The following is a 26,668-nucleotide window of genomic DNA, read 5'->3' as shown; positions in this document are numbered from 1 at the left end:
ACGCTGCCTGCTGGAACATTAACTTTATAATATAATTATGTTGTTAACATGAACAACCGTTCTGCTACCCAACACTGAGAGCCTGGAAACTACCAACAGGTCTGTTTAGACTGGATTTCTGAATACTTTACACCGGTGGTTCTCAATCCTGTCTGCGTAACACGTTCAGATTCTGGGATCCCGACTTTGCTATTGTGGTGGATACTGAGAACGTGGTATGTCTTCAACCCCACACAGGATCCTGACACAGCCAGGATTGAGAAAAATCGATAAACATTTTTACGGATGAAATAGAGATATGCCCCTTAAAAAAAAAAAACACCCCAAGGGGCACCTGAGTGACTCAGCTGGTTGAGCATCTGGCTCTTGACTTCGGCTCAGGCCACGATCCCAGGATCATGGGACCTAGCCCTCTGTGGGGCTCTGCACTGTTAGCTGGAAGTTTCTCTCTCTCTCTCTGCCCCTCCCCCACACTTGTGCTTTCTCTCTCTCAAACATTTTTTAAAAAAGAAAAGAACTCAAAAAATAAAAATAAACACATTTTTAAGAACCCTAAAATAAGTAAAAATAACTGAAGACAAAGCTTACCCTTTCCAAAAGACTCATTTCTTGGAATTCTGGGCTCGTGTTGGACAGCCGCTGCAAGGTGTGGGTCAAATCATATGTCGTTGAGAAGTAAAACCCATCCACATTCAGGACATGGTTTAACATCGCTAGGAAAGTTTTATTATCTTGTAACTATAAACAAAAGGGAGAAATAGATCAGTCTGTCTCATACTTGAAAAGGAATCTGCCAGAAACATTAAGTGCGGCCCTGTTAACCGTCACTGGCATAAGGACTGGCAGGGAGGACGATGCTCACCGTCCCCCAGGACTGAGGCCACTTCCTGACACGGAGGAAGTTCGATAAACAGCGTAGGGTGTTGTTACCTTAGATGACTGGGTCGAACTCCTGCCCTCGCTATCCTTCAGTCTTTACTCTAAAGGGCACAAGTTATTTTAACACAACACCACCGCCTCAGGTTATGACCTCCTGCCAGACTTTTTGGAGACAGATTCTTTCCTCTTCGTAACACCCCTGCTGGGCTAGTGTTATTACCCTCATTTGACAAATGAAAAACATAAACTCATGAGGCCAAATAACACAGCGAGTAAATAACAAGGGAATAATACCATCCTCGTTCCTACGAAACTTCACTGGGCTGGAAGGGAATTAAATTCTTTTTTTTAATGCAAAGATTTGAAAAAGAGATGTCCAGTAAAAATAATACTGATCTTTACTTTCTGATAATTATTTCAGCTGGCTTTCCCAATGAATATCCAGATTGACGTTTATTTTTATCCTTGTTTTACAAAACAACTGATGTTTGGTAATGTTTGAGGACTATCAAACGATGAACATGTTAATGTGCATGTTACAAACCTACATACTACAAAATTTTCAATTTGGGCTCATACCTTTTTTTTTTAAGAACAAAAGTTATAAGCCAATTATATGCAGTGAACAAGGTGAAAATTAGTTGCACAGCCTGACAACCAAGTACAGCAACAAGAAAAAATTGTTCAAGTCAATGGTATTGGGCTATTAAATAAATACAACCATTTTTATTGCCTTAAATACCATGCCTTACAGGAAACGAATATGTCAATATATATTAACATATTTAGTAAAAAAGAAATTTTAAGTTTGTAGTATAGGAGCATGTCCTACAGTCTGATTTAGCCAACAAGGCAGCAAGTGCTGGGGCTCATTTTTAGAAATGTCTACTATGGGAGAGTTACGTGTTACATGTTTTAGGATCCTAAGCCAACATTTCTGTAATCTTGGGACTAAAAATACAAGTTAAAATTTTGAAAAAGTAAACACTGTAAATAAAACCACAGTTAGAAGACAAACACTCAGTGTCAATCTCTAAACATAGGACTGACTTAAAAAAGTAATTTTCAAGAACTAGAACAGGGTGATGCCACTCATGTAATTTTTAAAAAAGACTTCAAGCAAAAATACTGTTTGAATATGAATACAGGCGATCTTGATTTTGCATGAGAGGGTGGGACTGTGAATGACCATGCGATCTTAAAGTTGATCACCTTAACCATCTTAATAATCAATGAGAAAAATTGTAATTGTGATGTGAGCTTTAAAAGTTTTTTACCAAAACATTAAAAACTCTCTTTCTCTAAGTTATAAATGTACAGGGAAATGAAAAAGTATTGAAGCTAATATTTATTTAGTACACTGTAATTTATTTATTTTTAATTTTTTAAGTTTTACTCCCAGTAGAGTGGACGCACAATGTTACGGTAATTTCAGGGACACGACACGGTGAGTTAGTTACCCTGTAACTTAAAACATTAGAAACGATGCAAATTAAAAACGTTTTCCTTCTTGTAAACCATTTATCAAGAGTAGCTTGAAGGGTGCTTACCTTCTTCGCATAAACCTATGACGCAGAGTCTCTCCTCTACCCCCGGTCAACCGTCCTACACCTTTCCAAGTCTGAGCCCGCTCCCCACGCCTCATCCCTGCACTCCCAACGTCACAGGACACCCGGAAAGTTCCTTCCGGGTGAAGTTTCTCGCCGGCATGGCTTCCTCTGGGTCATCCTCAACCTTTTCTTCACAACAGCTTCCCCGTGAACATGGAGAAGTTCACGTTCACTAAGACTTCTGGCCGAGCGCCGAGAGCCTCCTCAAGGGCCGGCGTTCCCAGGGTCAGCCACATCCTCTCCACCCCTCTTATGTTCAACCCAAAATTCACCTCTAGAGTTGCCGCTTTTTGTTTCTTTGCACTCCCATCTTTGCCGGACGAATCTGTTCGTTCATATACCAAGGTAACTGAAATGTATACCGCGCTGTTGGGGGGCTGTATTCCTACGCCACAGTAACTGCAATCCAGGCATACGGGAATCGCGCAAAGGGGGGCTCTTTGGGCATATACACGCACACACTTCTATTCACGTGTGTTAAAAGCAAAGAAAGCTTTCTCCGGACAAAGAGGGAATGAAATGGAGTGAGCGGGACTTCAAAGGCATCTCATATTTTATTTCTTGGCAGAAAGGATATGAAGTTAAATCTGGCTGTTGGATAGAGACTCGTTTTCTGTTTGTCCTTTTCTATACATATGAAAGGTCATAATTTAAGAGCTTGAGTCAGTTAAAAAAAAAAAAAGACCAATAAAACATACAAAGGACTTTTAAAAAGTACATTTTATGGCTAGGTATAAAGGTATGTAGGGGAACCTCGCTCTCTGCGCTGCTTAAATAATTAGGCTTAACAGATATCCATCAAAATCCTTTGTTCTGCCCTCCCCTCCCCTCCCCACCCCCCCATGGTACTGCTTCCGGTTCTGCAATTAGTAAGTGACTCCAGTTCTTACCTGAATATCAGTTAAGTGCAACATTGTCTTCTTATAAGAAAGGACGTCAAAATCTGTTGCTTTCCAGATTACATGATTGAAAAATTCACCTATTTTTGTCTTTTTGGTAATGACAATTAGATAATTACCTGCAAAAAGCAGAGCCAAACACACAGAAGTATAAAATAGGCAACTCTAAAGCCAGAAGTAGCCTAACTCCTTACTGTTTAAACTCTAAAGGCTGGCAGGGCGAGACCTCACTGTGCCATACAGATAAAAAAGCCCATACTTTTTTTAAAAGGGATCTTATGATTTGTGACTAGAAAGAACAGCACATTACTCAGAAAAGTTCCCACTGAAAGGTCAAACTGTTTCTCAAAAAAATAAAAGCAAAGGCAGTGATCTTAACAGATGGAGAGTAAAAGACTTCTTTCTCTCTCTCGCCATCCCCAAGTCATAGAGGCTTCTGTTAATGCATTTCCCGGTCCGTAGCTAAACATCATGGGTCATGAGATCTGACCACAGCAGGATAGATAACGTCCCGTCTATATCACCCTTATCTCCTTGAAGTCATTATAAATGGCAGAGAAACGTACTGGGGCAATATAATCAGTCACTGCAACATCACAAAGGTGAACTGTCCAGAACTAAGAAGCCATCGCAGCACCGTGAACCCCAGCCGTGATCCTGGCCACCTCCTCCTCCCGCAAATAAACCAAACTAAGCTTTTACCATGAAATTAATTTTGAAGCTCTGTTCAAGGCTCTACCCACAAGTGCCCTTTCTGAAGTCTTCCTTGTACAACTCTCTCCCAGAACCAGTCACACTGTACTGTGGTAATTCCCTACTTACATGCATCTCTCACTAGACTGTAAACTGCAGGACAAAAGGGCCCAGCATCTTCTCTAACTCAACCTCTAGCACGCTGCCTGACAGCATAGGAGTTTTTTTTTAAGTTCAATGAAACGACATTTAGATAAACAAAGTCACTTTCCTTAGTAACTCAGAACCAAGTAATATTCTCCAACATCATGCACTAGGTCATGTTCAACCTCGATATGGGACCTATGGTATAGAATACTCTGGTCCATCAGCACATGAAAATGTTTATTTAAGTACTCTTAGAATTTACGAGGAAAGGTCTAGTTGACTAAGGATTTCAACTCTAGTTGAAATAAAACCAAAAACAAAACCGGTGGGTTGTTTTGTTTTGTTTTGTTTAGCAGAACCTCAGGCTGATAAATGTAACCACCTGTCATTTGGAATATGTCAGTTCTCGAAATTAATGACAAATACCTGACCTACATTATTGCCTAGAGCACAACAGGACTGTGCCTTCGTCTTCTACCGTGTCAGTTTAATTACCTTCTTTGCCCGTCTTAGCTTATGTTCTTACCTGCCACCAGATGGATTGTGCCCAGGATACCAAATATTGGTCTTGTGACAGCTGAAGGAGGAATATCTTTCTTGACTTTAAAAGAAAAAAAAAGAAAAGAAAAGAAAAATCACATAGAAAAAGCTCACTGATAGAAAAGGAAATTTAATCTGATTTCAGAAGTTACTTCACAATCAATATTGTGCTAAGGATTCCTAAGCACAATGATTTGTGCCAAGGAAGCAGGAGTCCTTCATCGGTGTTAGACCTCCATTTTGGCAAAATATGAAATCATATGTCCATGTGACATGTAAAGGCCTCTGCTATCTAGAGGCAGGTGCCCAAAGTAACATGCTTCAGGATCCCCATCAGGTAAATCGTGGGATACTTCTATGGTCATTTTTCAACCAAATTTATTCAACCTCTTGCCAGAAACTTAAGTCCCTGTCTATTTAAGAGAGTTAGAAAGTTAATGGGGCGGGGCATGAATTTAATCTCAACATGAAACTAATGGGAGGCACAGACCTGCCCCATCCGCCTCTACAAATGTGGAAAATGGGAGACGAGACCCATGGGACAAGGGGACAAGGGAGGAAGGAAACACAGGTGCGCAGGGAGGCACCACCATTAACCGTGACTTTACCGATAACGCCCTTATTAGTAAAAGAGCATCTTCGATGATAGGGTTCATTTCATGATCATTCAACTTTCAGCCTGGGTGTTTCACAAAACACACCTGTAGAAGTCTAGGGAACAATGCCCCGGAAGCGGGGAAGGCCGGGCCTCCCCATCAAAGGACTGACTTTGCCACATCCACCTCTCTTCCCTCTGCCAGACTCACACCTCAGGGGCGAACAAAGGAGGCGGGGCCTACAGGGAAACACAGCTGTTCCCAGCTTCCTTCAGGGCCGGCCATGGGGGGGCTGCCCAATGTTTCCTCCAGTCCTAGTTTAATTACCATCCTGGAACTAACTCATTCTGAAACACCGCTGCCAATCCGCGTCCTGTTATCCTGAACAAAGTAATTCTGAATAAGGTCTGAGATTCACCTCTGTTTCTCTGTGATTCAATTTACTCAGCAGTGCCACAACGACCAAACATGACAAATGGGGCAGCGCACCGAAAAGCTTAGAGAAAATCCTGAATATACAGAGATCATCTGATAAACTTAAGGTACTATTGATTGACGGAGCTCTAAGTTACGTTAACTGCAGTACAAAAGCAATAAAACAGGTAATTCCCAAGAATACACGTTAGTTTTTCATGGAGGGAAAAAACAAACAAACCCCTCTTTTCATGGCAATGGTCTGGATTCCCAAAAGTTAAAAAAAGAAAACAAAACAACAGGAAACAAGTAGCAGAGCGAGCGTGAGTGAGTCAGCCCCTCATCACCACTGGCTTCAGGTCCAAGTATCTCCTCATGTCTACTGATGACCGCTTGGTGTCCTTCCTACGTCCAAGCTATTCGTGACCTTCAGTTTTGACCCCTCAAATGGGTCTGTGGTCTCTACCCACAAAGAAATGTCACTGAAAGGTCAAAAATAATTGAAGGGAGACTGGCTGGCTCAGTCAGTTGTGTATCTGACTCTTGGTTTTAGCTCAGGTCATGATGCCAGGGTCATAGGATCGAGCCCCACATCGGGCTCCATGCTGACTGTGGAGCCTGCTTAAGATTTTCTCTTTCTCTCTCTCTCTCTCTCTCTCTCTCCCCCTCTGCCACTCTCCCCTGCTCACACTCTCTCAAGAAAGCAGCTACCAGCTAATAGATATAGGTAATGCCAAATTATCAAGCGAAAACAGACCTCTAACTCCATCTGGTCAAAGAAAAACTATGGATGGTACTTATCAAAATAACCAGGTAACCAAGGAAATAGAAATTTATGGCCATCTCTTTCTTATACTTTACTATCCTCTGTATTTTCATATTTCACTTTCTCCACTCGAAGGATATATACTGTTTACTGAACGCTTACTCTTTGGTTACTCAAATATCATACTTAAAAAACATACAGAGGACTCTGTCTAGAGGTGAATATTTAAACAACTGAAATATGACATTCTAAATGTGATACCACCTGGTACATTCGTCACCAAAATTATTTCGCATGTAATCAGAAATCAGTGTTCCATACAATCGGGAAAAAAAATTGTTTCAACACCCCAGAGAATCAAAACCAAAATATAACTGGAGAGACAGACAAGATAGAGACAGATACAGCTTAGGAATACTACTTGCCTGAAATGTAAGTTTTAGTCAGTGACACATATCTAGGCATATATATATATATATAATTTTCCACTTATTGAATTATCCTCATAGTCATGAATATTGTCAAAATCAAAAGCAGCTGTTAAATTTCGACACACTTAATGTTCAAACAACTTTCTTACACTCAAATACCCTAAATCTTATAGCTAGAAAGGAAGTAAGACATCAACAAAACCAATCCTGTTAGAGCACAGAAGAGGGAACGGGTCAAGAGATAATTATGTTTTTAAAGCCTTACAGATGGGAAAATTTTCAAGCCCATTCCTCCTTTTTCATGAAATGGAGGAAGCCCGAGATGAATGCATAAAAATCAAACGAGGTGGCAGGGGTTAAAATGTAGACGCGGCCGCAGCTCCGGAGGCCACACCCCTGCGGCGTTTACTTTAATGACCACACGGGCAACTTCGGTACAAAGTCCTGCCGGCCGCCTCTGCCCCTGGCTGTGAAATACCTGACAGGGTGACTTCTGTGGACACACGATCGATGACAAGTACGTCATCCGCTCCGTCATCACAAGCTTCCACATAAAATTTTTCAGGTGTGATGTGCCTAAAAAGAAATGTAAAGCCATAAATACCTAAGCCAGACAAAATGGAGACTTCTAAAAATAGGAACACTTTTTAAAAAGCTACTTATTGTAAGAATTTCAGCAGCGCTTACATCCGACATCACACTGATTTCCCGGCTACCGAAGAACAGTTCTGCTGTCCTCACACATGAGGTGTAACTCTTTTCCCTTGTGTATTACGCTCAGGAGGTTTGCGGGGTGGGGTGGGGGGACCCCCGCTTGACTCCCACAAGAAAATCATAATAAATTCTAATTCATTATATCCAACACAGCGCAGAATGTAGCACGGTAGTCAGGACCAGTCTACAGAACCGGACTGTGTGCTGTGTGACCTCAGGCAAGTTACTCACCCTCTGTTCTTCGGTTCCCTTATTCATAAAATAGGGATCCTATCAGACAGCAAACAACACTGGGGTGAGGATAAAATGAGCTTCTGTGAGAGGCACTTAGAATTACATCTGACACCTAGCAAGCAAGACGTATTAGCTAAAAATACTAAGAAACACATTAAAAAAATTTTTTTAATGTTTATTTTTGGCAGAGAGAGAGACACAGCATGAGTAGGGGAGGGGCAGAGAGAGAGGGGGATACAGAATCCAAAGCAGGCTCCAGGCTCCGAGCCGTCAGCACAGAGCCTGATATTGGGCTCTGTGCTCGAACCCATGAACCGTGAGATCCCGACCTGAGCCAAAGCCGGATGCCTAACCGACTGAGCCACCCAGGCACCCCTTTTCCTTTCCTTTTAAATTCTACTTCCTCTATTCCACTTGCCCTGCCCATGAAAAATCTTATACAAATGCATGCAACCATCACTGACATCGTCTCTCATATACAGATGGTGTGTAAACTATGTGGGATTACAGAAATGCCTCAGTGGTTCAGTGGGTAAAGCATCTAACTCTTGATAGCAACTCAGGTCATGATCTCGCGGTTGTGGGTTTGCGCCCCGCATTGGACTGTGATTCTCTCTCGCTCTCCCTGCATCTCCCCTGTTCGCATGCTCCCTCTCTCAAAATAAATAAACATTAAATGGGGTGCCTGGGTGGCTCAGTCGGTTAAGCATCCAACTTCGGCTCAGGTCATGATCTCGAGGTTTGTGAGCTCGAGCCTCGCATCAGGCTCTGTGCTGACAGCTCGGAGCCTGGAGCCTGGAACCTGCTTCGGAGTCTGTGTCTCCCTCTCTCCCTGCCCCTCCCCTGCTCACGGCTCTGACTCTCTCTGACTTTCAATAATAAACATTAAAAAAAAAAATTTATATATATAAAAAAAAGCTATGTGGGATTACAGAAACTGTGCTGACCATTACTGACTACAAGTTCTCAACCTTTAAGTAGCCAAACACAACTTACATCCTTTTATACTTCATCTATAACCAAACTTTTTATTTTTTTTTATTTATTTATTTATTTTTTTTTCAACGTTTATTTTTGGGACAGAGAGAGACAGAGCATGAACGGGGGAGGGGCAGAGAGAGAGGGAGACACAGAATCGGAAACAGGCTCCAGGCTCTGAGCCATCAGCCCAGAGCCCGACGCGGGGCTCGAACTCGCGGACCGCGAGATCGTGACCTGGCTGAAGTCGGACGCTTAACCGACTGCGCCACCCAGGCGCCCCATAACCAACTTTTTAATATTAGGCTAGTTTCCTCCATTGGATGGGGGGGGGGGGGTTGCTAAGGGAATGAAAATCAATCAATTTTAATACAGATTAAGCAAAATGCAACAAAGAAGACAAATCTGCCTTAAAAACGGCAGTCTTCAACTCAAACGAAATACAGCAGTTCCTTCCTTGGCCTGATGCTGAAGAGCGTTCCAGTGGATGGACACATCACAGCTTCTTTACCCATTCACTTGCTGGTGGACATCTGAGCTGCTTCCAGTTTGGGATATTAACAAAGGTTCCATGAACATCCTACTACAAGTCTAAGGCAGACGTATCCTCCCCTCCGTTTCTCCTGGGTGACCGCCTAGAGGTGGAATGTGGCTGGGTCTCAGGGGAGTTGTGGGTTTGACTCGTAAGGAGGGGGAAAGGAAGGCGGAGCCGGCACGAGGAAAACTTTCCAGGGTGAGGGAGGTGTCCGTTATCTTCAGACTGGGGATGGTTTTTGGGTGTAAAAATACGTCCAAACGGATCAAACTGTACTCCTGAAATATATGGAATTTACTCTATATGTCAGGAAACTTTGTACTTCCAATAAAGCTATTAAAAACAAAAACAAAAACAAAAAGTGAGAGTCCTGAAACCAACCAACAGGACTATGACAAAGTTCCGGACAATCTACTCAGAGGGTAGTCACCTAGTCTTAAATCATTGAAACTAAACCAAACAAAACCAACACACCAGTCGTTACCTGCAGATGTTTTGTGCAAATGTAAGTCACCCTCTAAGAGTAATTCAAGAACTTTACTGAAGACCTAACCATGTGGTAAGTATTACACAAGCACGAGTGACTAGGATGTGGGTAACAGAGTAAAAATAACAAATAGGAAAAAAATTAATAAAAAAACAGACCTCAAAAGCAAGACTTCTTTATAAAAGCTTTCAAAGAGGGGCGCCTGGGTGGCTCAGCTGGTTAAGCGTCCGACTTCGGCTCAGGTCATGATCTCACGGTTGGTGAGTTCGAAATCCGCATTGGGCTCTGTGCTGACAGCTCAGAGCCTGGAGCCTGCTTCAGATTCTGTGTCTCCTCCCTCTCTCTCTGTCCCTCCCCTGCTTGCTCGCTCTCTCTCTCTCTCAAAAATAATAAATAAACATTAGAAAAAGAAGAAAAAAAGCTTTCAAAGAAAGTTCTGTCTCCAAAGCAGATGCCTTTCTGCGGAGCCTCACTCTTAAGAGTCCCCAATCTCCACACTCTAAACCCTGTGATTGCCCGTGCAGCACGGGTGTTCTACCCCATTCTTTGAGGCTTAAACAGGCTTAGGACCTGAGAGAGCCCCGTGAAATACTTTCATACAATTGCTGGCGCTATCCTGAGACCTCCTGTCCCACCTCCAGTATCTGAGGAACAACAAAGAATCTCTCCTCTGGGGTCTTAACTTTTAAAACAATGATTCCAGCACTGATAAGGAGCAGTCTGTTGCCAATGCTGCCTCCCCATCAGGTGAACTACCTGTGACTTGTTCTCGTCCCAGTAGTGGCAAAGCAACCCCCCAGAAGCACGGTCAGTCAACACACACATGGAGGCCTCGTCGGGATGGGAAATCAAAAACCAGCACTCACATAACTGACCATAAGCCTCTGATCAAAACACTACCTTCAACACTTTAGAAGAGCACTGTGCTAGGAGCATCGCACTGAAAAGGCCTCAAGATCTGCAGTCAAAAATACAGCGGTTCTGCCCCTGACCCTGCCCGCTACCAGCGACATAATGCTGGCCAATTTCCGAGTGTCCACCTGCTGCCAGCCCTTGTTCTGGGTACCAGTCCAGAGTCCCTGACTCACAGAGCCTACGTTCTAATGGGAGACAATCAGTGCGCAAGGAAGTAATTCGGTGATTTGAGAGGGAACTGCTATAAAAAATAAATAAATAAATCTTGACTTGGCCAAGGTGGGGATGCGGGGCAGATGATCAATCCTCCTGAGGATTAAATGAAACGTGAAAACGCTCCTGGCGGCTGTGAACAAAGACAAGGGATCTCTGTCAACAGGACATCTCCGTCCGGGCCGGGCTGCTTTCAGGCCACAGGCTTGAGCAAGGGGCACCTGACAGGGCAAAAGGGTCCACAGAGACCAGCAGCGGAAGGCAGACGGGTGGTGCAAACAGGTTTATGAAGCCACCCACCTGGAAAGAGCCGTAGGCCCTCAGTAACCGATGGGCTACTTACAACCAGGCACAGTGCCTAAGGTCACGGAAAAAGGGAAAATTCCACACATCCCCGTATGCCCCCAAGTCGCCCTGTCACTATGGCCCCTCACCACCGCCTCCTGGCAGACGGCCTCTCCTCTGCTGTCCTGCCCACATGGGTCTCAGTAACTCCCATCGTCACTGTTCCGCCTGGGGTGAATGCCGCCAGCCCCCTGCCCCCACCCATCGCTGCCCGGCGACATCAACCCTTCATCCAGCCTGGGGACGCAAACGCTGACACTCACTACCTCACAGAACAGCGAAAATTAAGCGGGCATTTGCGAAGTACTTTTGCAAAGAATAAAAGGGCTGACTCACAGAGACGACAACTTTTTACTATTAACAAAAACATCCTTTAAGAGAGAAGGGAGAAAAGCTGCAAACTTTCTTGACAGGATGGTGACACAGGCCCAGAAACGGTATCCAATTCATACTTTAAAGACATAATACAACGGAAGGTACTGATATCTTTGCCACATGTACCCCATCTGAACAATTTAGCTTTGATAGGTAGATGCTAGAATCAAAGTACGTCCTACTAAATATATACCCTCAAATATGAAGACCACATAAAACAGACCTCTGATTTATCAAATATTCCAGAATACAGAATGAGAATAAAAATTATGAATGTCTTTCTTATTTGGAGATATGAGTCTATAACAAGAAAAAAGCTCTTAGTACAAAAGACAACGTTGGCTTTAAGATAGTATGAAGTGCTGGTTACACCTTGCTACTTGACAATTTTTATAAGAATATGAAAAATATCATATATAACATTTCCAGTCTAGACAGACACATCTGAAATGAGATCAACAAATTAAAATTTTAACTGAAGTACAGTGAAATGAATTTCCAAGAGTGAAAACCCTCCATTAAAAAAAGCCCAGATATTCTTTGAGAACACGGAGTCTAAGGGGTACCAACAGGTGGGTGCAGGCCGTGGGGCAGACACTAGCCATTCAAATGCAGGTCTGGAAGACAGACAGTGCTTGGAAATGGCCTGACTCACCAATCAGCAGAGTCCAATCACCTATGGGCCGAGAGCCAACAAAGCAGGCGGACTCCAGCAGCAGAATGCTGAAAAGCCTCGAGCACCGGAAGGAAAAGGTAGTAAGGACTAGGGTGGGGGTGAGGTGGTTCCTAGGGGGTGTAAGAAGCACTCAGACCCCCACCCAAACCTACAGCAGGCGCCTGCCCTCCCCGACCCTGGGACTGAATGCTTAGAACAGTTAACGGAAGATGCTCTCTGGCCTCCACACATCAGGCACAGCTGAGGACCAGGGTGAGACAGCCAGATGAAACCAGGAGACGTGGACAGGGTCCACCCACAGACTGGGAACATCATCCAACCCTCTTCCGCTGTCAGACTCCCAGAGAGCCGGTGGACCAGTTCGCATCACCCCTCTCCCTGAGCCCCCACAGGCGCTTTGACACCGCCTCTAAATCAACTTGTCCCGAAGGCACAGACCAGCAGCTGCGACCTATGGCTTCATCAAAGAGCTGAGTTCCTGTGCGATCACTCTACAGCGAAGGCCACCCGTTGAAATGTCCTGACCCACAAGCAGACCCTCCAATCAATTTCCTTCTTCAACATGAAATGACAACCAAGGATCATCAGATACTAGGAAAAGCTTCCACCACATAAGACAGAGTCCAAAACAAACAGAAAAGTAACACTGGATAAACAAACTATGCCGGGAACAGACTGTAACTTCAAAACACGTTTATAGGCGAGAGCCTCAGAAAGAAGACATCGCATTCACGACAGAGGGACCAAAAAAAAGCACGTTCAGAAAGGGAGAACAAGGGACCTGGGTGGCTCAGTCAGTTAAGCATCTGACTCTTGATTTGGGCTCAGTTCATGAACGCACGGTTCATGAGTTGGAGCCCTGCGTCGGGTTCTGCACCGACGGTTTGGAGCTCTCTCTCCCTCTCTCTGCCCCTCCCCTGTTCATGCTCTTTCTCTCAAAATAAATAAATAAACATTAGGGGCGCCTGGGTGGCGCAGTCGGTTAAGCGTCCGACTTCAGCCAGGTCACGATCTCGCGGTCCGGGAGTTCGAGCCCCGCGTCGGGCTCTGGGCTGATGGCTCAGAGCCTGGAGCCTGCTTCTGATTCTGTGTCTCCCTCTCTCTCTGCCCCTCCCCCGTTCATGCTCTGTCTCTCTCTGTCCCAAAAATAAATAAACGTTGAAAAAAAAATTAAAAAAAAATAAATAAATAAATAAACATAAAAAAAAAAAAAAAAAAAAGAAAGAAAGAAAAGCCCAAATAAATTGTTATTCAAAAATAAAAAAAGCAAGAACATATTCTTGGACTGAGAGCAGAAATAATAATTTGAGTATTCAGCAGAAAGGCTGGAAGATAAAGCTGAAGAACTCTCCATGAGAACAGAATAAAAAGATAAGAGCTATAAAACAGGAAAGCACAGGAAGGAAGAAGCGGGTGAGGGAGGAAGGGGGAGGAAGGTGGGGGGGAGGGAAGGGGAAAGAGAGAAAGAGGAGCCTGATCCAGGATATCCAACATACATTCACAGCAGGAATTCCCAAAGAGCACACAAGAAAAAAAAGCAAGAAAATATTTCAAAGAAAAAAAAAAAATTAAATAAACCCAAACGGAAAAACACACACACACACAAAGGCACAGTAAGCATCAAACTTCTAAACACCACAGAGACGATCCAAAAGTTACCAGAAAAAAAAAATTAAGAGAAAGAAGCATGGAAATATTCAACAGCCACAACACTGGATCAACCAGCAACAGCACACTCGCTGGACTATTCAACAGCAGGTCTTTAAAATTCTACAGGATATGGGCTCTGTGCTGACGGCTCAGAGCCTGGAGCCTGCTTCAGATTCTGTCCTCTCTCTCTGCCCCTCCCCTGCTCACACTTTGTCTCTCTCTCTCATAAATAAATAAACATTAAAAAAAAAATTAAAAAAAAAAGGGGGCGCCTGGGTGGCTCCGTCGGTTAAACGTCCGACTTCGGCTCAGGTCATGATCTCACAGTTCGTGGGTTCGAGCCCCGCGTCGGGCTCTGTGCTGACAGCTCGGAGCCTGGAGCCTGCTTTGGATTCCGTGTCTTCCTCTCTCTGCCCCTCCCCTGCTCACAACTTTCTCTCTCTCTCATAAATAAATAAACATTAAAAAAAATAAAATAAAATTCTACAGGGTAATAATTTCTGACTGAGAATTCTATACTCACCCACACTGTCGAATAAGCATGAAGACAGAATGAAAACATTTTGATGTGCAACATCTCAAAAGATTCCTTTCATTCACTCTTAGAAAGAAGGGATAGGGCGCCTGGGTGGCGCAGTCAGTTAAGCATCCGACTTCAGCCAGGTCACGATCTCGCGGTCCGTGAGTTCAAGCCTCGCGTCGGGCTCTGGGCTGATGGCTCAGAGCCTGGAGCCTGTTTCCGATTCTGTGTCTCCCTCTCTCTCTGCCCCTCCCCCGTTCATGCTCTGTCTCTCTCTGTCCCAAAAATAAATAAAAACGTTGAAAAAGAAAAGAAGAAAAAAAAATTTTTTTAAAAAAAAGAGAAAGAAGGGAAAGTTTGTTTCACCAAAATGGAATGAGTTAGACTGAGAATCCAAAACAGGAAAGAAGCAAAAGAAGTTCTCTGAACAAAGGTATTGTCCAGAACAACAGCTATGCAACAGGCCTGAAGAAAAACTAGTCCACAGATTACAGCAGAGGGTACTGGGCTCCCAGAGGTAAATCTCAGAGAAGAAACTGAGTTCATAGTCACCCAGCGTGTTTGAGAGGAATCTTATTGCTGTCACAGGGAGTGAAGGTTAATTAGCAACAGGCACATTAAAAAAAAAAAAAAAAAAAAAAAAAAAGTCACATGGGACGCCTGGGTGGCTCCGTCGGTTAAGCATCTGACTCTTGACTGGCTCAGGTCATGATCTTGGGGTTTGGAGATCGAGCCCCACACCAGGCTCCCCACTGGACACGGAACCTGCCTGAGGTTCTCTCTTGCCCTCTGCCTCTCCCCATCCCCAAAATAAAATCTTGAGAAAAAAAATGTGGAGTAAAATACCAAAAGAGAGAGATTAAAACGTTGAAAGTCGAGGTCTCTGGGACAGTGGGAATTAGAAGTGCAGAAGGGTGCTCTCTTTTTTATTATAAGCTCTGCATACTGTTTACTTTTGAGCCATAGACAGGTATTATATTAAAATAAAAATTTAAGTTTAAAAATGTGTTAAAATAGCAAAAACCAAAATAAGAGTTATGTGGATCAAGACAGAGAGTTCTGGCCCAATGGTGCTCGGACCGTTGCTGGATCTTGCCTCTCAGAGGATGCTGCTAGAATCCAAGCCGCCGGTGCTGCCACCAGCCTGCTCGGACAACGTTCTTGAGAACGGCTTACGAACTGCAGCGATGGAGGTATGCACAGTGACCGCCAGCTGGTGGGCATTTCCAAGAGTAAGGATACGTGGGGACTCAGAACCCCACCGAGGATCCCAGCAGGTGTCGTCTCAACTCAGAGACGTCTACACGTTCCTCTGCTGTCTTCCTCTTCTTTGCCTCTTCCCGCCCTTCTCTCACTGGCCTTGACACTGACCTGAAGTATCTGAGCTTTACCCAGTAAATTGTATTTGGTAAGTTTTATGCTCCAGGGGTTTCATTTCAAAAGCTGGTGAAATTAACTGCGGCTCTCCAGCACTAACCACCAGAAACACTGGAGTAAAGCATCCGGTGGGCAATTTTTGCTGACGTGCGCGGTCTCATTATCATTTTTCCTTTTAGAGTTCCACCGAACAGACCACCAAGTCTCTGCAGACAAGGACTCTGCTTGTCCATTCCCCGTGGTATTTCGCACAAGAAGACAGCAGAAGCTCCCCCGGTATTCTTAGAGAATATAACACAATTAGTCAGCAAATACCTACATTAGGTTGGGGTTTTTTCTATGGTGCTTAACTCATGTTTTCTTTGGCTCGGGGGGAAAGTAAAAAGGATTTTAAAAAACTGTTTTCCTTTCTCCTAGCTAAGGAAAGATCTTGACAGGTCAAACGTTAACTGGATTGGAGGGCACAGTATCACTAACGGGAGGACAAAGAGGGAACAAAAGCAGAGGCTCTCGGATCAGAAAGTCCACAAAGCGTCACCGCTGACCATCTCGCCCGGAGCTTTTCAAAATTAACCAGTCGACAGGCTACACGGAGTTCTCAACCTAATAAATATATGGATGCCGAGACAGAAGACTCCATGATAACCGGAAATCTGGGAGACGGTCCTCTCTCTACAGCCAAAAGAATGGCCCTCAATTGCTGTGAAGTCTCTCATTTCATTAAACTCTCTCACGTTACTTTTTCTACGAACTAGATTTTGCAAGTCAAGGCAAGAAGACTCCATCCAAGAAGGTTATCTGGTCATTAACTATGCTGATGGTACGAGATGTCTGAAGTTCACAGTAATGCCATATACTCAAAATCGCTCTGGTCCGATATACGCTGTCTGGTGAGGTTGTCCGGATCCCACAGGCATGAACCAAAAACTCTAACTGAACAAGGCAACTACCTCGGTTCTTTCCACCCTGAGCTCTGCTCTCTAGTAAGATGATACGTATTCTGGAAGATACGTCGAAAAAGCAGAATACTTTATAAATAATAATTACTTCCTCTTTTGACTACTTTCATTTGGCTGACCATTTTGCCTTCATAGATTGCTGCCCACATATGAGATAAAAAAGAAAATTCAGAGGACTACAAGCTGAACTCAACGAAGGCAATTCTATTATACTTAATAGAAACGCATTTAATCTTATAGCCAACTGGGATTCATGAGCTCTTAAGAGTGCTTTTTAAAAACTACCCTTGTCAAATTTTAAAAGCAACAGATTTAATTATAACATAAACACAAAATTTTTTTTTTCAGAGTTGGCAATATGATTTTCTCGTGTCTGAAAGCATCCCCTTTTCCCCCCGTAACAGTGACATTCCCAGGCAACGACCAACCTTTTCAAAATCCTGTCACAACCAGAGGGCAAAATTAACCCACTTCCAAAATATTACCATTTGCTGACCTCACACCCATTACAATAGCTAGTACGAGAAACAAAACAAGCGTTGGTGAGGATGTAGAGAAACTGGAACAGTGTGCGCTGCTGGTGGGAACATGAAGCGGTGTGGCCACTGTGGGAAAACAGCACGGCGATCTCTCGGAAAGATTAAAAAGAGAAGTATCTTATGACCCGGCAATTCCACTGCTGCGTATGCAGTCAAAGGGACTGAAAGCAAGGTCTCCAGAGATATTTACACACCCATGCTCCCAGTAGTAGTATTCGTAACAGCCAAAAAGGTGGAAGCAACCCCAGCGTCCATCCACGGATGAGTGGGAAGCAAAACGTAGTAGATACATGAAACGGAGTATTGTTGAGCCTCAGAAAGGAAATTCTGACACACGATATAACATGGAGGAACGCCGAGTACGTTACGCCAAGTGGAAATAAGCCAGTCACAAAGGGGCAAACACTGGACGATTCCACCGTACTTATAGGGGTCACACTCACACACATACCAAGTAGAACGGTGGCTGCCAGAGCCCAGGGGAGGAGGAATAGAGAGCTGTTTAATGAGTGCAGAGTTTTAGGTTTGCAAGATGAAGAGTTCTGGAGATGGGTGGCTGGAATGGTTGAACGATGTGAATGCCACTGACCCGTGTACACCTACAAATGGTTAAGACGATAAATCCTACGTATGTTTTAGCACAATTTAAAATAACGTTACTATTTCCGCAGAAGCATGTCAACTGTCATGTCACAAAACTGTAGCAAAAAAAATATTCTCAAAAATCTTATATAAAGAAATCAAAATCCTCATAATCAAAATTACCCCATCTCTCGTTCCAAACATACAGGAGTACCATTTTACTAGATCTGGCTGGCAAGAAGTGAGAACTCAGACAGTAAAGAGGGTCGGTCCTCTGAGCCCACTACACATACACCCAGAAGGTGTTCCCACCACCCCTCATCCATCTGCCCTTTGGGCCCCGGGGTTTCCTCCTCACTGAGCCACTGCTCAGGACCGCTCTTAGAACCCAGGTTCATCCCAGACAACCCAGGAGCCCAACACGATCCCAAAGAGTTGATATTTCCAGGAGGCTAATTCATTTTAGTTCCATCTTCTTCCTCAGAACCTTGAGGTCCCTCCTATTCTCTGCACATCCTGAAACCCATTATCTCCCCAAACTGGACTCCTTCACAGGCCCAGGTCTAACTGCCGCCTAATCTGAAGCTCTAATCTACTGCAAAGCTCTGATCTACAGCAAAATCTTCCAGGGCCCCAAGCCTCCCAACGAATGCTGTTCTACTCACCAACCGGGTATGCTTTAGTGCTCACTCTGCTTCACACGGCCCCAAAATGCCCTGTAGTGTGCGTAAGAACCACTGGGACAGCTAGTTAAACACGCAGATTCCCAGACCCCACATTCAGAGCGTTTTCACTCAGTAGGCTTGATGTGAGGCTCTGGAATACGCAGTTAAAACAAGCAGCAAGTGATCTGACGCAGCCTAGCACTAACTTAAGACACTCTAGCCTGAACCCCAACCCAACTAATACCTTGGATGCAAACTCTGCTTACCCGTGCCCAAATTTATAACCTTCCCTTCCCTCCATCCCTCCTTACAAAAAGATGTGTGAATATGTTGATGGTTCCTTGTATTGCGCAGACCGCCTGTGTCTTTGTCGCCGTGCAGCTTAGTTCATATCTGTTCAGGGTTGCATCACATCTGCCCCACTGACCTCACAACCGTGGCCAACTTTTCAGAAGAAAGGGGACCTGCTAACCAAGGCAACAGTGTTTCTCCAGAGGCAAGCTGCAGCCGAATTCACTTTCTAAAGGATTTCCTGTCTTACACCTGTTTCAGTTGACCTCTTAAAGGGCGGGGGGCAGGGAGTGCCTTAAATGTTTCCAAGAGTGGATTTCTGTTGCAATCATGTCGTAATTTCACATTTTTCATTGTTTGACGTTACTCATGTTCACACCAGTAACTTGAAAAGAAAAAGGAGTCACAAGGTAGATTATTTAGAATGGCCTGGATGTTTAAAAAGAATTTTAGGGGTGCCTGGATGGCTCAGTCGGTTAAGGGTCCTAATATGGCTCAGGTTTCAAGGGTACCCGAATTTGGCTCAGGTCATGATCTCACCGTTCAAGAATTCAAGCCCCACATCCAGCTCTCTGCTGTCAGCACGGAGCCTGCTTCAGATCCTCTGCCCCCTGCTCTCTCTGCTCCTCCCTGGCTTGCGCTCTCTCTCTCTCTCTCTGTCTCTCTCTGTCTCTCTCTCTCTCTCTCTCAAAAATAACATTAAAAGGGGCACCTGGGTGATCAGCCGGTTGGGTGTCCAACTTCGGCTCAGGTCATGATCTCACAGTTTGTGGATTTGAGCCCCGCGTTGTGCTCTATGCTGACAGTTCAGAACTTGGAGCCTGCTTTGGATTCTGTACCTCCCTCTCTCTCTCTGTCCCTTCCCCGCTTGCACTCTCTCTCTCTCTCAAAAATAAACATTAAAAAAATTTGTTTTAAGTAATAACATTTAAAAAAAGAATTTTAAATTCTGAATACATCAACATTCTGTTTTCTATATGAAAAATCCAAATGGACACATCAGCTGTTTTCAAACCTAAGTGACTCGCTTCTGTACCAGGCACATCCAAGGACTAAAGTGAAAGCAATCTGATAAGAAAAAAAGGTAATATGAATAATGCAGTGTAATGGAAAGATCTCTGGACTCTGGGCCTGCTGTGTTCCAAGGCCAGTTCTGCCGTGGCATGGCTCGCCAAGGGCAATGATCTCCATCTCCAATGATGACAGAGGATATACATCAACCTATGACTTCAGAGGCACTGGAAAGACCATCATATACATGGAATGACCTCAGCTGCTGCTACTTCAACAGAATACATCCCAAATTACCCCAGGCTGGGTTCTTTTTGAATGCTGGTGATGTCTCCCTCTTACATCGTATGTCTACTCTTACATCTACACTCTACACTGCCAAGTTCATGTACTCAGGTGATTCAAGGAGGGTCTCTCTGCACAAGGCTTTATGCTTGGTACCGAGGACTAGCCAAGAATCAACGTTATGGCATTTCTAATATGTTCTACCTATTTGCAACAAAGAATATGCACTATAGTGATTTCATCATTTCCAGGTGGCAGTGAGAGGTTCAAACAGCGCGACAGACTTATTCTACTTTCAGCCCTCCCGCCCGTGAAATAATAACATACCGCTTGTCAATCCTAAGAGGTAGAAGGTGCAAATCAGATGCACATTTGGCGTCCGGTCTCCATGACAGCAGACTGTCATGGGAGCTCCGTGAAGGGGAAGACGCGGGGAAAGCCTTCTTAGAGAAAGTGAGTCTCTGTTAATTACATTTACACTCTTTCAGTCTTTATGATAATCCTGTGAGGTAGTTCTGTGCTCATTTTACAGATGAAAAACTGATCCAGAGACTAAGTAACGTGGCCATAACATAGAGCATGTGAACAAGGTCAGCATTTGATTCGAAGTCTCTTCTGACTAACACAGTCTGTCACCTCTCAGCCCTACCATGGGCCCATGGATGTGATCAGCATGGAAAGAGGGGAGAGGGGAAGAAGGCATTTGAGTAGAAGGATCAAAGTAAATAAGCCCAACCCTGAGGCTAAACGAGGGTGGCCAAATGTGGTGGAAGGGGGAAAAATGCATTGGGCAATTAGGGGACATAAGGTTAAGGGACAGCTTGGGAAGAGACCAGACCCAGATGACTAGGAAATGTGGGCTCAGCTCTATAGGCAAGATGGAACTGGGGACTGTAAGCAGGGGAGCAGAGGATAAAATCAGGGCAAGGTGAACCTCATAGCAGGACAGAGACAGACTGTAAACGGGTGAGATACTTGCAGAACAAATTATTATTTAAAATCCTCAGCACTTCGGGGCGCCTGGGTGGCGCAGTCGGTTAAGCGTCCGACTTCAGCCAGGTCACGATCTCGCGGTCCGTGAGTTCAAGCCCCGCGTCGGGCTCTGGGCTGATGGCTCAGAGCCTGGAGCCTGTTTCCGATTCTGTGTCTCCCTCTCTCTCTGCCCCTCCCCCGTTCATGCTCTGTCTCTCTCCGTCCCAAAAAATAAATAAATGTTGAAAAAAAATAAATAAATAAAATAAAATCCTCAGCACTTCAATACTGTAACAGACTGAGCAGTAACAGTAGTTTTGTAATAAATAATCAAACCACCTCTCATATGGATCTTTCTTGAAACATCTATAGGTATGTTTTTAAAAATGGCTATTATGTCTGGGATGCCTGGGTGGCTCAGTCGGTTAAGCCTGCGACTTCGGCTCAGGTCATGATCTCACTGTTCATGGGTTCAAGCCCTGCGTCCAGCTCTGTGCTGACAGCTTGGAGCCTGGAGCCTGCCTCGGATTCTGTGCCTCCCTCTTTCTGTCCCCTCCCCTGCTTGTGTTCTCTCTCTCTCTCAAAAATAAGTAAACATTAGGGGCGGGGCGCCTGGGTGGCTCTGTCGGTTAAGTGTCCGACTTCAGCTCAGGTCATGATCTCACGGTCCGTGAGTTCGAGCCCCGCATCAGGCTCTGTGCTGACAGCTCAGAGCCTGGAGCCTGCTTCGGATTCTGTGTCTCCCTCTCTCTCTGCCCCTTCCCGTTCACGCTCTGTCTCTCTCTGTCTCGAAAATAAATAAACATGAAAAAAAATTTTTTTAATAAATAAACATTAAAAAAATTAAAATAATTTTTAAATAAAAATGGCTATTATGTTCTACTAATTCTTACATGGGTCAGAAACTACTGCCACTCCCAAATGCATCTAAAAAAACCATCCCTTAGGTCAGAGGCCACATTTAAAAACCTTGAGCAGCATGCCTTGGAGCAGAAAGGGCCAAAAAGAAGGATTAAGAGCAAAGGCTCCAACTCACGAACTTCTTGGTAAGAAATGCAAAAATCACACACACAAAAAATGGTGGCCTCACATTGACACAAGTGCTCAAAACTTTTGTTGGGGTGGAGGGAGGTATAATGTTGAGGTCCAACAAATCAAGGAGTGACTTTCACATAACCCCAGATTTACTTTTTCACTCAAATTCATAGTTTCCACTTCTATAAAAATCAATACAAAAGCATCATCCCCACCACTTAAGGGCCAAATTTCCTTTCTCTTTTATGGATATAGAGCCTTTTTTTTTTTTTTTTTAAAGATCCTACTGGTGACTTTAGTGCCTCCTTGACAACACATAAGCAATCATCAGAGTTCTCCAGTTCTCCATCCCATTCAATCTTTGCCACAAACTCAACTGCATTCCCTGACCTAACCCTGAGCTGCAACAAGCCAAGGCTCCCTATTGCTTGAACACATTTGAGACCTGCCTTAGGATCATATTAAACCCTTTGGTGACTTTCAGATAGTCAACAATAGCCCGGTTAGCCAGCCGAGAACACGTGACACCCGCCCAGCCAGTACCGGAGTCAAAGACATTTCAGACATTTCGCTGGATTCATTCACCAGCAAGGTGATCACCTTGCAAAGGGGCAACTGGGAGAGAATAAGGAAACCTGGCAAGGAGAATGTGGAGGGAAGTGTGCAGCTGAGGTTTCCAAAGAGAATTACAGTACACAAAAGGGGCAAAGGGAGCGGGCTGAGGAGAAAGGAATCACCTTTTCTGCAAAATACCTCATGTCGAGTAGATGACCTCACTCCCACTTTCGTATCCCTAACTTTAAATTGAACCTTCCAGAAAGTTATGTGAGTTTGAGGTTCCAGGGAGCAGAGGAAGTGCCCAAACCACATTTGGTTGTCCTCCTATCCCTACAAAGGAAATGTGATACCTCTGCCTAAGTCCCAAGGTATTTTAACTCATTTAGGGATAGGTAAGCTTCCTCAAAATGGCATTAGCTTCTGAGGCCAAGGACATTCTCACACTAGGGTAAGTGGACTTTCAGTCTAGAGGGAAAGCATGAAGCACAAAGTAGAAGAAAGTTACTCAGACGCAAGAGAACCAAAGAGCTCACGGTAATGCTAAGGGAAATGTGTTTTTATTTATCCAGGACAAGCCAAAAGAACCTACAAACACTTAATTTACAACCTTAACAACCAGAGCCTATTTCTCAAAGCCTCAAGAACTTGGCTTTACGGAAAAGTCCACCTGCACTGCCAAAATTCTCGAGAACAGCCTTTGGCTGTCAACACGGACTTAACCTGCTTCGTGCTTGAGTTGCATAATAGCTGAAACCAGGTAAACCCTTTAGGATCTCAAGAGTATTTGACGGTTCTTTTTTTCCTGCATCCTGAAGGCTGGTCAGGCGGGCTTTGATGCCCAGTTAAAGGTTTGTCCATTTGCGTGTGGACTCTAACGTGCTGTCATGGGTCCATTAAACAAGAAAAAAAAAAAAACAAACAAACAAACAACAACACAAAAAACTTCTGTCTTCCTCTACTAAGCGATAAAGATAAATTTAGCCGCCACCTCTCCAACAAACAAAGTGGGTGGGGTGCAGCACGCCCCGAGCTTGTCGCATCACAACGCCGACCCGGGCTCGCTGGAAGCCGGTCTGCAGCTTCGCCCTCCCGCCGTGGGCGCTGAGGCCGAGCGGGGCGAAGAAAGGCCGGCGAGACTGTCGTCCTCGGGCTCCCGGGCCTGTGGCGACTCCAGCGGGGCCTTCGGGCGGACGCAAGCTACAAGCTCCAGGACGGGCCGCGCCGGGCAGGGAAGGCGAGGGGTGCCAGGGGCTCCCACACCCGGCCCGCAGCCCCGGGACTCCGGAGCCCTGCCCGAGGCGGCGACTCGCACTTGCCGCCCCGCCCGCCACCCCTCAGGCCCCTTCGGTCCGCGGGACTCACAGCTTCAGCCGCTCGTAGGTCGTCGCCGCCGCCATCGTGCACCACTAGCTCCTTCTTCCTCTTTCCGCCCGCTCCGCCCCGCGCCGCCGCCTCTTCCACGGCGTTACCGTTCACTCAGCTCCGCGGCCGCAGCGCCCGGCTCGCCCCACCCCTTTCCCCGCCCCATTCGACCCGAGCGGACGGGAGGCGGCCGCGGACAAACTTATGCGCACGCCCGCGCCCGCTAGAGAAGCCGTACGGCGCGCGGATTGGAGCGCGCCGGAGAGCGCCGTGACGTTGCGGCTGTGGATTGGCGAAGGGCGCTTGCTAGAGAAAGGAGGCGTGGTGAGAGCCGTGGGCGGGCACCGCGTCCCCGGGGGCGGAAATGCTGCGCCAGGGCTGGGGAACCTGTGGAAGCTGCGCAAGGGGTGATCTACATCACAGGGAGGTTTGGGCTGCTACAGGGCCAGTGGCGCAATGGATAACGCGTCTGACTACGGATCAGAAGATTCTAGGTTCGACTCCTGGCTGGCTCGAGGTGCACTTTTTGCCCCTTCTGGGCTTGATCAAGTTACGGGGTGTCCCTAGAAAGGTCCCTGGCTAGAGTGTGAGGGTTAAATATCTTGACTTTTACCGCCAGTTTGTCCGAAACGTCATCTTTTCAGCTGTGTTGGGAACCAGGGATCGAGGTGGTTCGTAAAGTGCACGGCTTCCCATTGATGCAGGAGCCCCTGGAAAAGGGGTACATAAAGGAAGATACACCTGGAAAGTTGGCAGCTTGGAGTGGGGGGCGCGCTGTGGCCGGAGGTTAGCCACCTGATGACACCAAAGCGCATTCGAGGCACGGTTCTGGCCTGTCTCCCCAGGGCGGAGAGCCCCGAAGTGACGTCGGAAACGGGCCCGCTTGGGCTCCGGCGCTCACACGCCGCGGGGACGGGACGCTTGTAGTGCGGCTGCGCGCGGGCCGCAGCGCGCTGACCACGCTGCGAGCGGTCCGCGTGCACAGGCCACCTGCCATCAGATTCCCCCGGGAAGCCCCGAGGCAGGCGTGTTTTTACAGTGAGATGACCCCAGGTGACCTAGCAGAGTGCATTATTATGCCTGCCTTGAAGACCTGAGGTCTGGAAATCTCTGTGGAGGAAAGCGGACCCGAACCAGTGGACTGGCCAAGACAGAAGACATCGATCAATGAAAGCTCTCCAATATCACTTTTTTTTTCCCCTTTTGAAGAAGTTACAGAAAATTTGTGAAATACAGAAAACTATTTTGGGATAAAAATAATTCCCATCCCGAGATCATTACTGTTAATATGATTTTTTCCTTTTAGATGTTTTTTTTTTTTTCCATGCTTTTTAATATGGATATACCTACCCATGTATTTTTTCAAATTTGAGCGTGTACTAGGTATGTCTTTGTGTTCCCGTTTGGGCCCCTTAGCTTTCTGAGGTTTAAGGTCATTAAATACACTTGGAAGCTATCCCATCCAAGAACTAGATAATTTTAAGCATTACCCTCTGGTTGGGAATTTGGGTTATCACCTTAACGCTTTTTAGAGATAATGCTGTGTTATTTCTCATATGTCTTCTCTAAGTTTCTGGATGTGGAATGATACTTGGAACATATTTTCAAATTGCCTCCAAAAAAATTAAACCAACACACTTCCATTAATAGCAAGTTTTCTTGCTTGCTAACCAACACTAAATATTACAGATTTCACTATGATTTCTTTGCAATCTTTGTAAGAAAAAAACAGAACTTCCTTTTACATGTATTACTTGATATATCTATTTTCTCTTGATGTATGCATTCAGTGTTTTTAGACTTTTTAATATATGAAGGATATTCTTTCCCTCTCAAACACATTGCAAACTTCCAGTTTATCATTTACCTTTTCCTTATACTGTTTTTGAACCTAAAGTACTGTAAATCCACTACTGTATATTCGAATTTACCAATATTTTACTTTATGTTTTTTTTATTGTATATGTGGTCTTTTCAACTTCTTTTATGTTTGTATTGTTTTTTTCCATTTAATCCATTTGTAATTTATTTTTTGCTCTTCCCAATGGAAAGATCAACTAAGTCCTAAAGCCTCTCACCCTTATTAGCAACTAAAAGCTCTAAACTCTTTACTTGGACTAATTCGATCAATCCTGCAACAAGCCTATAAGGCAAGTTCAGTCGTGATCCCCATTTTTACGTGTGCGGGAACAAACTTTGCTTAAGGTCATTGAGCAATTAAGTGGTGGAGCCTGAGTTAGAACTTGAGTCTGGGCTCTTGACCCCAAAGCCATCCTGGCCTTGCGCTTACTATGCACCAAAGGGCTGCTACATGCGTGGACTCAGGGTCATTGCCTATCTGGGCATGAAATGGCGGTCACGTATGCACCCCAGCCTTTCTCCCTTGCTAGTTAGCAATCAGATCTCGTCTCTAAT

The 26,668-nt window shown here is 45.0% G+C and overlaps 1 protein-coding gene and 1 non-coding gene across 3 annotated transcripts in view; one reads left to right on the top strand and one right to left on the bottom strand.

Moving 5' to 3' along the window:
* SACM1L (SAC1 like phosphatidylinositide phosphatase) overlaps positions 1-24,412 on the bottom strand; it is a 59,930-nt gene extending 35,518 nt beyond the window's left edge. The window contains exons 1-5 of one of the 2 annotated variants that reach the window (XM_045492615.1): positions 24,254-24,412; positions 7,454-7,551; positions 4,755-4,829; positions 3,380-3,507; positions 589-738 (exon numbers count right to left, since the gene is read on the bottom strand). In XM_045492615.1, the coding sequence (XP_045348571.1) occupies positions 589-738; positions 3,380-3,507; positions 4,755-4,829; positions 7,454-7,551; positions 24,254-24,288 (486 nt within the window). In that variant the 5' untranslated portion in view covers positions 24,289-24,412. Of the gene's footprint in view, positions 1-588; positions 739-3,379; positions 3,508-4,754; positions 4,830-7,453; positions 7,552-24,253 lie in introns of those variants that run through there. The other variant, XM_045492616.1, reaches the window with a different exon arrangement.
* Positions 24,413-24,695: 283 nt separating this feature from the next.
* On the top strand, positions 24,696-24,768 carry TRNAR-ACG. Its single transcript has one exon. It is a non-coding gene; the product is annotated as a tRNA-Arg (tRNA).
* Positions 24,769-26,668: the final 1,900 nt, after the last annotated feature.

Source organism: Leopardus geoffroyi, chromosome A2 (assembly GCF_018350155.1).
Source record: "Leopardus geoffroyi isolate Oge1 chromosome A2, O.geoffroyi_Oge1_pat1.0, whole genome shotgun sequence".
NCBI lineage: Eukaryota > Metazoa > Chordata > Mammalia > Carnivora > Felidae > Leopardus > Leopardus geoffroyi.
This window is presented reverse-complemented; position numbering and strand designations above follow the sequence as displayed.